At 47.7% G+C, this 15,316-nt stretch overlaps 1 protein-coding gene across 1 annotated transcript in view; it reads left to right on the forward strand.

Moving 5' to 3' along the window:
• Nucleotides 1–15,316, forward strand: part of LOC146783070 (snaclec coagulation factor IX/factor X-binding protein subunit B-like) — a 353,227-nt gene that overhangs the window by 218,604 nt on the left and 119,307 nt on the right. The window contains exon 5 of the mRNA XM_085637420.1: nt 8,739–8,859. Coding sequence (XP_085493546.1) covers nt 8,739–8,859 — 121 coding nt within the window. The remainder of the gene's footprint in view (nt 1–8,738; nt 8,860–15,316) is intronic.

Raw genomic sequence — 15,316 nt, forward strand, 5'->3', positions numbered from 1 at the left:
ACGCATCTATAGACAGCGCATCACACTCTTCCAGCTGACTGATGCAGAGATACATGAAAGGTACAGGCTACACCCCCAAACCATCATGGACCTGATAAGGGACCTGCACCCACTCCTGGACCAGCCAACAAGAAGGGCGCATGCCATACCACCACATGTGCAGGTGCTCTGCATCCTACATCTACTGGCATCTGCCAGTTACCAAGGGGTGATAGCTGCGGTGGGCGGTGTATCCCAGAGTTGCCTGTCCCGTTTCTTCAGGAAGTTACTGGATGCCATGATGCAGAGAATGCACCACTACATCAGCTTCCCAAACACACAGGCTGAACTGCAGAAAACTAAAACTGACTTTTATCACATGGCACAGTTCCCCCATGTCATTGGCTGTATTGATGGCACACACATCCCAATCTGCCCACCAGCTGACACTGAGCACATCTACAGGAACAGAAAGTCCACCCACTCCATCAATGTGCAGGTGATCTGTGATGCAGGGAACATCATCACTGATATTGTAGCGAAGTTTCCTGGGAGCACCCACGACTCTTACATCTTCCAGAACAGTGGGATCTACACACGACTGATTGCCGGAGAATTTGGAGAGGGATACCTGCTAGGTAAGTAACAGTGACGCCCCATGAAACCCGCAAATCATAGTGTATAGAGGCATGTGACTGATGGTTCCCTTTTACTCACCTAGGCGACAGTGCATATGCCTGCCGGTCATTCATCCTCACTCCCTACCTACACCCATCAACCCAGAGTGAGAGACGATATAACGTGGCACATAAATCTACACGCAATGTGGTGGAGCGCACGTTTGGACTACTGAAAAGCAGGTTCCGCTGCCTCCACAAGAGCGGAGGCGCACACCAGTACACACCGATCAACTGCTGCAAGATCATTGCCACTTGTGCAATGCTGCACAACCTTGCCACGAAGAGAGGTACAGAGGTGGAACTAACAGATTTTGAGGACAACGAGGAAGAGTCAGGCCAGCCAGAGGGCAACGCAGCTGGAGTGCCAACTGCAATAGATGGGAGAGAGAGACGGGCAGAGATCACATGCAACTATTTCTGAGTAAGTAAGGGGACACAGCCAGTTGTGGTATGTCATGACGTAGTTTTAATGCGGCACTACGCCATTACAACTAGATCAAGCCAATCTGGCAACATAGCATATTTACAAGGAGTAAGTCCAGGGTTACGTCACCCATTGGGAATTGGCTACGCAGGGCTGCATCAATGTTTGTGCATACGCGCTGCAGTGTGGGATGGCACGGATTGAGCATCCTCACTACTGCCAACCCCAAGCCGCCTGCTGCTCCTGCGTGCTTCTGGGACGGGGGGTGTGATGCTGCTCCTGCTGCTGGAGTCGATGCTCTCCGCAGCATCCCCTGCAGCAGTTGTGGCCGCCTGACTTGTTAATAGCACCTCAAGTGCACTTGTGACCTGCACCATCCCCCGAGACACGTCGCTGCAGCAGTGTGTCAGGCCCTCCTGCATCGACACAGAGCGCCGGCAGAGTAGAGAAGTGGCAGTTGCCAGACGGTTGAGTGCCCTGGTGTTAGGGATGTATGTCGTTACAACGCACACTTTTACAACGCATGCACTTACAATGCATTTTTTACAACGCAACATCCACTACAACGCATTCCATTACAACGCAGGACACTACAACGCATTTTTAAAAACTACCTTTACAACGCATTCCATTACAACGCATACTACCTTTACAACGCATACCATTACAACGCATAATATTACATTGCATTTAAGGTAAGTATTGGATAGTATAGGGGTAAAAATTACTATTCTTACTCCAGGGGGTGCAACAGTAGGGTAAGTGTTGGATAGTATAGGGGTAAAAATTACTATTCTAACTCCAGGGGGTGCAACAGTAGGGCAAGTGTTGGATAGTATAGGGGTAAAAATTACTATTCTAACTCCAGGGGGTGCAACAGTAGGGCAAGTGTTGGATAGTATAGGGGTAAAAATTACTATTCTAACTCCAGGGGGTGCAACAGTAGGGCAAGTGTTGGATAGTATAGGGGTAAAAATTACTATTCTAACTCCAGGGGGTGCAACAGTAGGGTAAGTGTTGGATAGTATAGGGGTAAAAATTACTATTCTAACTCCAGGGGGTGCAACAGTAGGGCAAGTGTTGGATAGTAAAGGGGTAAAAATTACTATTCTAACTCCAGGGGGTGCAACAGTAGGGCAAGTGTTGGATAGTATAGGGGTAAAAATTACTATTCTAACTCCAGGGGGTGCAACAGTAGGGCAAGTGTTGGATAGTATAGGGGTAAAAATTACTATTCTAACTCCAGGGGGTGCAACAGTAGGGCAAGTGTTGGATAGTATAGGGGTAAAAATTACTATTCTAACTCCAGGGGGTGCAACAGTAGGGCAAGTGTTGGATAGTATAGGGGTAAAAATTACTATTCTAACTCCAGGGGCTGCAACAGTAGGGTAAGTGTTGGATAGTATAGGGGTAAAAATTACTATTCTAACTCCAGGGGGTGCAACAGTAGGGCAAGTGTTGGATAGTGTAGGGGTTTTAATGTAATATTATGCGTTGTAATAGTATGCGTTGTAAAGGTAGTATGCGTTGTAATGGAATGCGTTGTAAAGGTAGTTTTTAAAAATGCGTTGTAGTGTCCTGCGTTGTAATGGAATGCGTTGTAGTGGATGTTGCGTTGTAAAAAATGCGTTGTAAGTGTAGTGCGTTGTAAAAGTTGCGTTGTAAAGGTTGTTCCCCGGTGTTAGTGTCCCTCCTCTGCCGTTCCCGGCGCCGTGCATCTATGTCAGCATCTAATTTGCTGCACAACTGCTGGATTGACTGGGACATGTCCCGAATGCCCGCTGCCATTTCACCCATCCCCACTGCCATTGTGCTGATGTTCTTGTCCATTTTGACAAATGTTGATTTCATGCACCGTATATGCCTCTGGACTGACATGACTGCCTTTGTTTGCAGGCGCTGTTGTTTTAACATTTTGCCCTCGAGCCCCGAGAAGACACCATGGCTGTCAATGTTTGCTGGTGGACTCTGGACACGCGACCTGCGGCGCCCTCTTGCACCCGTCTGTTCTGCCTGTGAGGTGTAGGGCACAGTGGCATGGCTCCCATCCTGGGGCATAGTAATTTGCTCAGGGCCCCTGCTGTCGTCAGACGAGGTGTCTAAGGCTCGCAGCCTGGCAACAGCACGCCTCCTCATTCTCACACATGCAGGCGGTGATGTGGCCGGTGACTCAAACATGAGTGGCGATGCTGGCTCTGGGTGAGGTGATGCTGGCTCTGGTTGAGGTGAGGCTGGCTCTGGTTGAGGTGAGGCTGGCTCTGGTTGAGGCGAGGCTGCCTGTGTTAGTGGTGCGGCTGCCTGTGGCACTGCTCCCTGGGCTGAACTTGTGCTGGCCAGAGCTGATCTGTGTGGCCGGTGTGCCCTCTCTCCTGCAGCATGTCCTGTCCTGCGCGATGTCACATCTGTGGACAGAAATGCAACATCGGCTCAGTGTACCTGAAGGGCTGCATTGCAAGCATCACAATAAAATCATGTTACACTCTCAATTTGTCCTCTGCCTCCTTGTGGCTAATGTGTGTAACATGCCTTGTTGTCCTGTGCTATTTACTTCATGGTTGGGGTTTCCCTGACTACATCTCCCAGAATGCATTGCCTGTCTGCACTAACACATGGACTGGAGTGGGATACTCATTTCACAATGGGGGATGTGGGATAGGGGTAGGGGGGGCTACATTGCTGTGCATTCGTCTTACCTTGTTGGGTGGCGGCTCTGGCAGAGCTGTCAGCATCCCCAAGGCCCACGACGCTCTCTTGCTCGATTGTGGCCCCCACCAGCTCCTCCAGTTCGGTGAGGGCAGGTGCCCTGTTGGTTCCACCTCCAGTCTGGCTGGCCTCCTTCTGGATTTCCCCCATCTTCCTCTTGGTTACAATCCTCAGGTCATACCAGCGCTTTTTGAGGACCTCTATGTCCCTGTGGGTCACTCCCACAGCATTGACCTGCGCCTGGATGGCCAGCCAAATATTGCGCTTTTCTGCCTCAGGCACTTGCAGGGACTGCCTCCCAAACAGCTTCTGGTGCTGCTTCACCACCTCCTCCACCAGCACCTGGAGTTCCTTGGGGCTGAATTTCATCTTCCTCCTCCTTTCCCCTCCATCTCTCACTGTCCTCTGCGTCGACATGATGTTTTTTTGCTGCACAAACAGGCACTGGCTCCCTGCCTCTCCTCTGCACTCCAAGCCTCTCCAGAGTCTGTTAATTGTGTCCACCTGCCTGGGTGTGGCCACTTCCTGGTTGGGTGGGGTGTGGTTGCACAGGATTGGCTGTTTCATCCAGTCATGTGATTTTTTTTCCCGATTCGGTAAATACCGATTCGGTAAATTACACTTCGGTATTTACCGATTCGGTAAATGCCACCTCGGTATTTACTGATTCGGTAAATTCCGATTCTTGATTACCGAATGTTACCGATTCGGTAAATATTACCGAATTATTACCTACATATAACTTACCGATTCTTAAATACCGATTCGGTACGGTTCGGTATTTAAGAATCGGTAATTTTTATTTACCTACATGAGGCCCGGGATCTTTTAAAAAAGTGTTAACCCTGCTCTGTCTCGTAATTCCTTTCAGAAAGAAGAATGCCAGCAAGTGCAGAGACTCAGCTCTGGAGAAGACACGAAGTAGCGGGCAAGGAGTTCAGGGGAAACTTGAAGCACAAAATCAAGGTCCCGGCTGAGATCTCACAGCAGGGATGCAGGCTTCCTGGTGAGGGAAGGGAGCAAGAACCACTCTCTCTAACCAGGATGAAGCCAAGCGAGGACTTGTGGGTTGGTGTGTTATTTATACAACGCTCAAACAAGATGGCTGCCGCGAGCACCCGAAATTCCGCAATATTTAGAGAGTCACCAATTTCTCCTAGGGAGAGCTGTTCAGACGTTGAGTAGACAAAAGGCCACGGGGGATAAATAAGGACTTAATGAGGTCTTCGACCAAGAGGGGCACCAGGCAAAAAAGTCCCGAGGATAGCACATGACAGCATCAAGGGTCTTTAGAATAAAAGACCCCCAAGGGAAGGTTTATTGGAGCACAAAAGGTCTTTAGAACGAATGTCTCTGGGGGTTGGCAGTATGAGCAACATAACAAACCCCCTGGGTTCTAATCACACAACGGGGAGCAAGAGGACCCTGGTTCCTGACAGTAATCCCTTCACAGCTCAAAGATGATGGCCTAGACGAACCCTTATTTTTCATCTCTCAGAGGTTACTCCCCAGGGAACAGAGGTAGAGTGTTATTGAGAGAGGAGCCTCTGCTCTGGGCACTGAAGAAGCTGAGACCATACTTGTTTGAGACTCACTTCCAGATTCAGACAGAACACAGGCCCACCAGTTGGCTACTGTAAATGAAGGGTGAACATTCAAAATTGTTGCGGTCGTTCTTCTCCCTAATGGGACTGGCCTTTACCTCGGAACATAGACCTGGGTCAGACCACACCGATGCAGACGATCTTTCAGGTCCTTCTGCCTTGGTGATGAGAATTCACAGCACATTGGGTAGATCTCCCCACTTTCAGCTGCAGGGGACACTTGTTAGACTTGTCAGCCTTAGGCGGTCTTCCCCCAAACGTTTTGCCTACTTGCAAAAATTATTGCTGGATTATTCCTTCTGTTGCACTTTACCACTGCTGACCAGTTCTAAAGTGCTTTTTCTCCCTCCCCTAAACATGGTTTGATTCGCATATACCTAAAGAGCTCACTTAATGTACTTGAATGTCCCTTGTAGAGTGGTATACTTTATACCCAGGGCCTGTAAATTAAAAGCTACCAGTGGGCCTGCAGCACTTCTTTTAATTTTGTTTAGAGGTTTATATAGCGAGAACTTGACCCAAAGGTATCATAGCGCTTTAAATGAGCACCAGTTACGATACAGACGGAGCCATTCATTTTTGTTAGGCACAGGGAGATTAAGTGATTTACGCAGAATCACAGGATGTTGAGCGTCCCTACCAAGACTCAAACCCAGTTCCCCAGGTTTGTGTTGACTGCTATAGCTGTAAGGCCACATCCTCTCCCCTTATTTTGCCACCCATTTAAGTAGCTCTCTAAAACTTGTCCCAGGCTTGCCATTGAAACCTGAATGCAGCGTCAAACTGCCATGCCGACTTGGCATTGAAACCCTCTTGCCAAGCCTCAAACTCCCCTTTTATTACACATGTCACCCCTAATGTAGGCCCATGGTAGCCATAGGGCCGGTTGCTGTGTAACTAAAAGGTAGGAAATGTACTCTTAAGTGTTACCTGTTCTGGTAATGAAAAAGTCCCAAATTCGTTTTTCACTACTGTGAGGCCCACCCCTCCCATAGAGTAATAACGGGGATTGCTTATTACTTTTAATAAGCTGTAATTCCCTTTTGAGAGGAGTTAGATATGTGATGTTTAGTACCATTGGAACTGTTATGATGAATCCTATTTAATGGTCCTATTTGATTTTTCATAGCAATGTTGAAAACACCCCTTTTAGAAAGTTGGCATTTTCCTGCCCTTAGCCCTTTCTGCCTGTAGCATGTCTTGGTCAACATGACTGAGAATAGCTGACAATTCGACTTTGTGAATTCCTCCCAGACCGTCACACAATAGTGGGATTATGTGTGCCTCAATGTGCCATGATCTGGCAGGATTGGAACACGGAGCTGAGCACACCCCACTTGCACCTGAATAGACTGTGTTCCGTCTCCTCACAATAGGTTTAACTACCCGTATTGTTACTGCAGCTAGCTTGGAGCGAAGGCTGGGGAGTCAAGAAATTCCACTTGCACTTTAAACAACCTTCCTAGAAGTCTCCCACCTACCAGGAGAGGGGCACCAGGGTATAAAGATAGGACTTTCAGACCCACTCTGAGGTTCACTACTGGATCTGAGGAAAGACTGGTAGAGGAGTGCGTGCTGCTGTGACCTGCCGTGCACTCTGTCAGACTGCTGCTGTACCTGGAAGGACTGCTTTGCTGCCTGAAGCCTACCTTGAACACTCCAAGGGCTAGTTTGCTGGCCTCCTTTTCAGAGCCACAGGGACATAACAGACTCCCACCACCTTGAAAACACACCTGGGTATTGCCTGAGTGAGTCCTGAACCCCCAAGAGATCTCCGTCTACTTCTGGACCTTTGGTTGTGGTGCTCAGAGGGCCATTTTCCAGTACCAGGACTTTGACAAAATTTGGCCAAAAGGTGCTCTAAAACCCAGGAGGAGACCAGGCCCAGCCCGCTGGACCATCCGCCAGAGGTGCATGGCCGGTCAGATGGACTTTGTGGCTTCTCCTGCTATGTTCTTCTCTGCAGCAGTAAATCCATTTCAGCAGTCCTTCGCCAAAGAGTTATCCGACCTCGTGGAACTGTCTTTGGCTACAGCCCTCTACCTCGTCCCACTGGAGATTTTCAACTTCCATTTCAGTGACTAAGTCTGAAGGTAAAAATCTTCAACTGGGCTTTACTTCATGGCCATCCGATGAGGATGCTACCTTCACGGATACTCCTGCAGCCTTGCCTCACTGAACTTCTACCTTCTTAGACAATTTTCTTTTAAAGTTTTTCTAGGTTCGAAGATAGGCTGACCTGGCCCAATCCAGAACAGTGCTTCTTTACGGTCAGCCTTTCCTTTCGATTTTGACCTGGCCTCACTTGACCATATGCCAGCAGTTGGCGCTATTTTATAACCCTAATCTGTGAAGATTCATAACTCATGTTCTATTGATTTTATTTTATTCGTTTTGGTGTCAAATAATTGATTAAAATGTACTCTAATTTTATACATTGGTTTGGTGGTAAGCTTTCTCTTTATTGCTGTTTGTGTGATGCATAAATACTTTACACATTGTATCTAAGTTAAACCTACCTGCTTTTTTGCCAAGCTACCCACGGTTAGTCACAGGCTAATTGAGATATATTTGGGGTTATCCTGCAGGGGATTGTGGATGTTGCTTGACCAAGGCTCACCCTCAGTCAACCAACAACCCAATTCCTCCCAGGGTTGCAGTGCCCATAATAGCCATGTGTGGTGCTTGGCTTACTCCAGGGCTTGGCTGGAGTGCATCTGAGCTTGCTTTGTTACTATTAGAAGTCTATTTTGTGACTAGCAGTTATTTTATTCTTGTGTGTGTATGTGCTTTGTATCAACATGTCCTTGTCATACCCCCTTCCTCAATTTCCATAAAGACTGCCTATTTCTAATAATTTCAGCCACCTGCCTTTGTCCCTGTCACATTTATTTCTACATCCCATACCCATGTGTTTGGAGATCTCCAAACATGCAGCAGAGTACTCTGCATACAAAAGACACACGAGGGGAAGCAGTCTCTCACAGGAGTCCCCTTTTGTTGTCCATAATCAGCACTGCTGAGGAATTACTTTACGCACTCCAACATGCAGTTTGTAAATAAAGCTAGTTGTGTGTTTTATGGTGGGTCTGTGTGTGCATGAGACTCTCAGTAATAACAAAAAGTCAGACCTATTGGCTTTGCCAACGCTTGTTTGCACTAACATTGTTGCCTAAATAAGGCCCTTAATGTATTAAATGAGTAGCAAACTATGCATTTCTGCATTGTGTTTTAAGTGACCCAGACTATGGAGAGACATTTGTATTTGCAACACTGCTTCCAATATTCATTAAACTCTCTGTTGCCTCGTGTGTGACTTAACTTGAATGTTTACTCTTCCATTTCAAGGGCAACAAAGAGGAAAAGAGGTGGGTCGATGGCACTAGGTGGAGATATGAAAACTTTAAAAGAAACACCCCTCCGTCCACTTCCGACACATATTACGTCAGTTCCTCGTCTGACGCAGGCGGTGAGTGTGCTTTAACATATGGACCTGAATTAGCAAAGCCGGGAGGTCTGGCCTTGGCAGCAGTATGTTTTTGTGAACTGTTATTTAAATTTCCTCGAATATGGCAAATTGAGGTTCTTAAGAGGTCTAATAAAGTTCAAATACAATAATGAGGTAGTTCAGTTAGAAGCACTGTGGTTGTAAAGGGGAAGACCACCAATGTCGGGGCAGATTTACAAGCCCGTTGCGCCACTTTTCCCATATTAAACGTGACGCAAAAGTGGGGCAACGGGCTTGTAAATCTGCCCCGTCGTATTTAAGAATTCAGCTGAGGATCTATACAGTGCTAAAAACTCCGGGGCAGATTTACAAGCCCGTTGCCCCACTTTTGCATCACGTTTAACATGGGAAAAATGAAGCAAAAGTGGTGCAAGGGGCTTGTAAATCTGCCCCTCCATCTGGAGTGGATAGGCGCTAACCATCAGGTCAAGCCAAGATATTCAACAGCACAGGAAATGTTCATGGGGCCTTCTGAAATGGAACTCTGTATAAAAGCAGCGACATTAGCATAGTACCTGTGATGCAAACTCCTATACAAGAGCTCACGCGTAAGAGATTTCATAGAAGGGGATGATGGGGTGACTGCACCAGCCTGAGGCAGCCTCAAGTGAAGCATGCCCAGAGCAACACAGCTCCTCACAGAAACAGAGTGAAGCATGCCCAGAGCAACACAGCTCCTCACAGAAACAGAGTGAAGCATGCCCAGAGCAACACAGCTCCTCACAGAAACAGAGTGAAGCATGCACAGAGCAACACAGCTCCTCACAAAAACAGAGGGAAGCATGCCCAGAGCAACACAGCTCCTCACAGAAACAGAGTGAAGCATGCACAGAGCAACACAGCTCCTCACAGAAACAGAGTGAAGCATGCACAGAGCAACACAGCTCCTCACAGAAACAGACTGAAGCATGCACAGAGCAACACTAAGCTCCTCACAGAAACAGAGTGAAGCATGCACAGAGCAACACAGCTCCTCACAGAAACAGAGTGAAGCATGCACAGAGCAACACAGCTCCTCACAGAAACAGAGTGAAGCATGCCCAGAGCAACAAAGCTCCTCACAGAAACAGAGTGAAGCATGCCCAGAGCAACACAGCTCCTCACAGAAACAAAGTGAAGCATGCCCAGAGCAACACAGCTCCTCACAGAAACAGAGTGAAGCATGCACAGAGCAACACTAAGCTCCTCACAGAAACAGAGTGAAGCATGCACAGAGCAACACAGCTCCTCTCAGAAACGGAGTGAAGCATGCCCAGAGGAACACAGCTCCTCACAGAAACAGAGTGAAGCATGCCCAGAGCAACACAGCTCCTCACAGAAACAGAGGGAAGCATGCCCAGAGCAACACAGCTCCTCACAGAAACAGAGGGAAGCATGCCCAGAGCAACACAGCTCCTCACAGAAACAGACTGAAGCATGCCCAGAGCAACACAGCTCCTCACAGAAACAGAGTGAAGCATGCCCAGAGCAACACAGCTCCTCACAGAAACAGAGTGAAGCATGTACAGAGCAACACAGCTCCTCACAGAAACAGAGTGAAGCATGCCCAGAGCAACACAGCTCCTCACAGAAACAGAGTGAAGCATGCACGGAGCAACACTAAGCTCCTCACAGAAACAGGGTGAAGCATGCCCAGAGCAACACAGCTCCTCACAGAAACAGAGTGAAGCATGCACAGAGCAACACAGCTCCTCTCAGAAACGGAGTGAAGCATGCCCAGAGGAACACAGCTCCTCACAGAAACAGAGTGAAGCATGCCCAGAGCAACACAGCTCCTCACAGAAACAGAGTGAAGCATGCCCAGAGCAACACAGCTCCTCACAGAAACAGAGGGAAGCATGCCCAGAGCAACACAGCTCCTCACAGAAACAGAATGAAGCATGCCCAGAGCAACACAGCTCCTCACAGAAACAGAGTGAAGCATGCCCAGAGCAACACAGCTCCTCACAGAAACAGAGTGAAGCATGTACAGAGCAACACAGCTCCTCACAGAAACAGAGTGAAGCATGCCCAGAGCAACACAGCTCCTCACAGAAACAGAGTGAAGCATGCACGGAGCAACACAGCTCCTCACAGAAAGTGAGCATTTGATAGTCATAGCGCTTACAAACAGGAGCAAGGTTAGTAAGGGACAGTATGGGTGGACAAGAGAAGTGATGCTTCTGACAAAGCAAGCAGCAGCAACGTGTCTTTTCAAATATTAATATCAAGCACTCCATGTAGGCGGATCAATGGCACAATATTGTGCTAAACAATATTATCGACAAAAATATTGTGTCAAAAATATTGTTTACCACTGTATCCTGATCCAATACTTATAAAGGAGATGTAAATAAATATTGTAAAAAATATTGTGGGCATTAATATCATCATCATTGGGGAGAGGGATGCATCCCTCCCTTCCCAAGCCTTATGACCCCATTTGCCCCCTCCCCTCACTTTTACAAATATAATTTGGCTCCGGGGGATTTAGGCGCCGGGGTCTGAAAGCCAACCCTATGCCACACATGGCTTGCCAGGCTTCAGGAGGGTTGGTCGCAGGCCTACCTGCAGGCCAGGTCTTGGGGCAAAGCCCACACTGCATGCGGTTGGCTGCCTGCAGGGGGTTGGATGTAAGGCATGGCCGCAGGGCCACCCACCGCAATGTGCATGGTTGCAGGCCGTATCCTGTGGGGGTTGGCTTTATGCATGGTAATAAAATATACGTTTACATTCAAAATTCCTAGAATTTCACTGTAAAAAAAAATTGTTAAAGTCACATTATAGTTAAGAATTACAATTTTATCCTATTTTACATTAATTAAAAATTAAGAAACTAACTATAAAAACAGAGTTTAAAAAGCTGTTATCACTAGATGAAATTGTCAGTTAAAACATGCCCTTATAAAAAAACTAAACCATTGTAATTCACCAGTTACAGTTATCTCAAGGAACCATAATAACTTGTGCCTCAAAGTAACTATAACTTCTAATTACCCCACCTATTACATCACTCCTGACATGATCTGTGACATCATCACGACTGCACACTGGGAGGGGGCTTCAACATCATCCACAAAGAAAGAATCTGCTGCATCGCCACTCAAGGCTACACAACTCCAATCATGGAACACTGCAGGTTCCAACTGCACAAAGACAACAAAACAACCACCAAAGGCACCCTCTTCCCCAGAGCCCCAGGACCACCAACCGGCCTCGGTGACACCATCACACCTTTTATTGCCCCACATGCCATTGAGTCCAAGTACTACACCTTCCTCTGAGACCACAACTTCCACCTGGATGACGCCACTGACACTAACTCCTCCAACCTCCTGGAAAGAATGTACAACATCGGCCTCACCCAGCTGGTTACAGACCCCACACACAAAGCAGGAGACACACACTGGACCCTAACTTCATGCCAAGCAACAGAGTCAAATACAGCCATGCCACAGAACTCACCTGGACCGACCACTCCCTTGTCTCCCTTGTCTACTTCACCATGACAGGATCATTGTGCACTACCACCAACCCCCAAAACCTCCTTCAGCAGCTGGAGCACGGTGGGACAGGCCCAATGGATGGATGTCCTCAACACCACCCAGCCGGATGCTACAACCAACCTGGAACAAGCAGTCCAGAACTTCAACATTTGATTCACCAGCACTGCCGACCGAGTCACCTCCATCAAACCAGCCAAAACCTGCAGATCCACCAAACAAGCCAGCTGGTATACACCAGAACTTAATACAATGAAACACAGATTCAAACAACTGGAGAGAAGGTGGTGCACCAGCAGAGACAGCACAGACGAAGCCACCTTCAAGTCAGCACTGAACAAAAACCACCAATGTCTCAAAGATACAAAAAAGAACACCCTTGCAGACAGCATAGAGGCAAGCACCAACCACATGAAATTCTTCACCATCATCAGAGATCTCCTGCCAAAGAGCCACTGAGAACACAATCCTTCCTTGACAGGAACTCTTCGACGCTCTAGCGAACCACTTCCAAAACAAGATATCCACCATCTACAAGAGATTTAAGCCCCCACTCACAGACCACCTCAGCCTCCTCACTCCAACAGAAGCCACCCCTGGCAAGCATCTCACTCCATGGGAACAGCTCACCACACCAAACACCACAGCCATCATGAACTCCATCCACCCATGGACCTCTGCCTCCACCCCCTCCTAAACCAAGAAAGCATTGAGATCACCCACCTAATCACCACCATCCTCAACCTATCCATTGCCATAACCACCTTTCATGATGTATGGAAACATGCAGAAGTCAAACCCCTCCTCAAGAAAGCCTCCATCGACCCACGTGAACTCCAGAACTACTGCTCTATCTCGCTACTCCCTCTCCCTGCTAAAGTACTGGAGAAGGCTATCAGCCAGCTGCTCACTGAATACCTCGGGCCTCATATATGAGAAGTGTTGCATCGCTGCATGAAAGCAGCGATGCAACACTTCTCGGTGCAACTTCCTTGCGAAGTGATGGATACATCATATTTACTATATGATGCATCATGTCAGAAGAAATGACAGATACGTCAGTATTACTGACGGATCTGTTGGCGCAAAAGTGGTGAATGGCTGGAGTTGTATCGGAAGCATGACGACACTCCAGCAATGTTCCTTTCACATGGGGGAAGCCCCATGTGAAAGGGCCGTCGTCACCGTTACGCCTGGCATGAGGGAGGTGTAAGCTATTGATGCATTGGCGTCCTAGAAGTGGCGCAGTGAAATCTTATAGATTTCACTGCACCACTCCTATGACCTTTTCTTGTGGGGGAATGACCACCCTGCATACATGATACCTGATGCAATTATAATGTAGTTCAGGGGTTTATGAAGTGACGCATCTGCTTAGAAATGTTGCGGTGGTGATAGAGGTGTTGGGTAGGGTGGTGAGTTCCTCGCCAATCCTTTGGATTCTGAGAGATGTGGTGTGGGCATTGGTCTGTGGGAGCTTCCGAGAGGATGAATTTCATGGTGGAGGTGGTGTCCTGGGTGGAGAGGATGTTCCAGGTGGTCAGTGTGTAGGAGTTTGTGTTGGGTAAAATGCTGGCATATCTGTTGAGGAAGAGCGTAGGTTTGGGTAGGGGTTCGAAGTTTCTATATATGGTTGCGATCTTGTTGTGGAAGATTTGTAATATGTACAATATGTTTTTGAGCCAGATCCAATCATAATTGAATCAAAGGAGCATTTCGTGGCAGACTTGTAAGACATTGAATGTAGCTATTTTCGATTATTCACAGTTGGGAAAAATTAGTAAGACACCAGACCTTAGAGCCGTAAAGTACTGCACTAACCACTTTAACCCACTAAATCTCCAAAGCTGGCAATGGCTGACCATAAAAATAGTTTTTCAATGCATTCAATACAGCTCAAGCTCTATGCTGTAAAAGTACCTCGCTTTTATTAATCTGCGCTGACCAAGACAATGTATTTGTAAGCCAAACCCCCAAATAGTTGAGCGCCTACACTCCCTCAAGGGGGATACCTTGCATATACATCTTACCTCTGAAAGACCTATGTGGGTTAATGGGCATGCATTTCATTTAGTTCACAATGATGTGTAATCGATAGGGGTGGGCGACAATTTATGTTCCGCTCGTGGAAATTGCGAAATTTCGACATTTTCGCGTTCCGCGCGGAACGCGAAAATGTCAAAACTTCCGCGATCCGCTGCCGGAACGGACATATGCAGGTGCAGGACAGGATTCATTCTGGCACGATGCTCCTGTCACAAAAATTAAACCTCAACAGGAAGCACTTACAGATATAAATAAAGCAGGGGACTTAGTTGAAGCTCAAATTCAGTAACGCATTAATCAGCACAAAACATTCGGGGTGCTAGGTCGAGGCTGGGCAGGTGTGCTGTTTTCTCCCCACACCTACCGTCAAAAATTAGCTGTGATCCTTGATGGAGCTCTGTGCATCCACGACTTTCTCGAGCGCAATCCCTGTGTAGCTGCTGACGCCAGGAGGTTCTGTCTCCTCATCTGCTGCTCTGATCGGTCTCTGGCCCTTTATAAACAAGAGGCATGTGAACTGCGGTGGGCAACGTCTTACCTCCCTTTCCCCCACTATGATGGACAGCCGACTCGAGGGACCCCGGGGCCCGTCGGCGTGGTGGCAACGTTATAGACACACATGGTCACCGTAGACAACTCTTCTGGCCCTTTACGCAGCTGTAGTGTGGGAAAAGCACTAAACATTTACCCACCGAGGTAGCACTTACTGATTAGCCAGTAGAAAGTACTCCAGTTGAGTAGAGGTATTGCACAAAACGGTGGCATCTTCTTGGGTAAATATGCAGGGTAGGATTCATTCTGGCACAATGCTCCTGTCACAAAAATTAAACCTCAACAGGAAGCACTTACAGATATAAATAAAGCAGGTGCCCGAGTTGGAGCTCAAATTC

This window comes from Triturus cristatus, chromosome 12 (assembly GCF_964204655.1).
Source record: "Triturus cristatus chromosome 12, aTriCri1.1, whole genome shotgun sequence".
In the NCBI taxonomy this organism is placed as follows: Eukaryota; Metazoa; Chordata; class Amphibia; order Caudata; family Salamandridae; genus Triturus; species Triturus cristatus.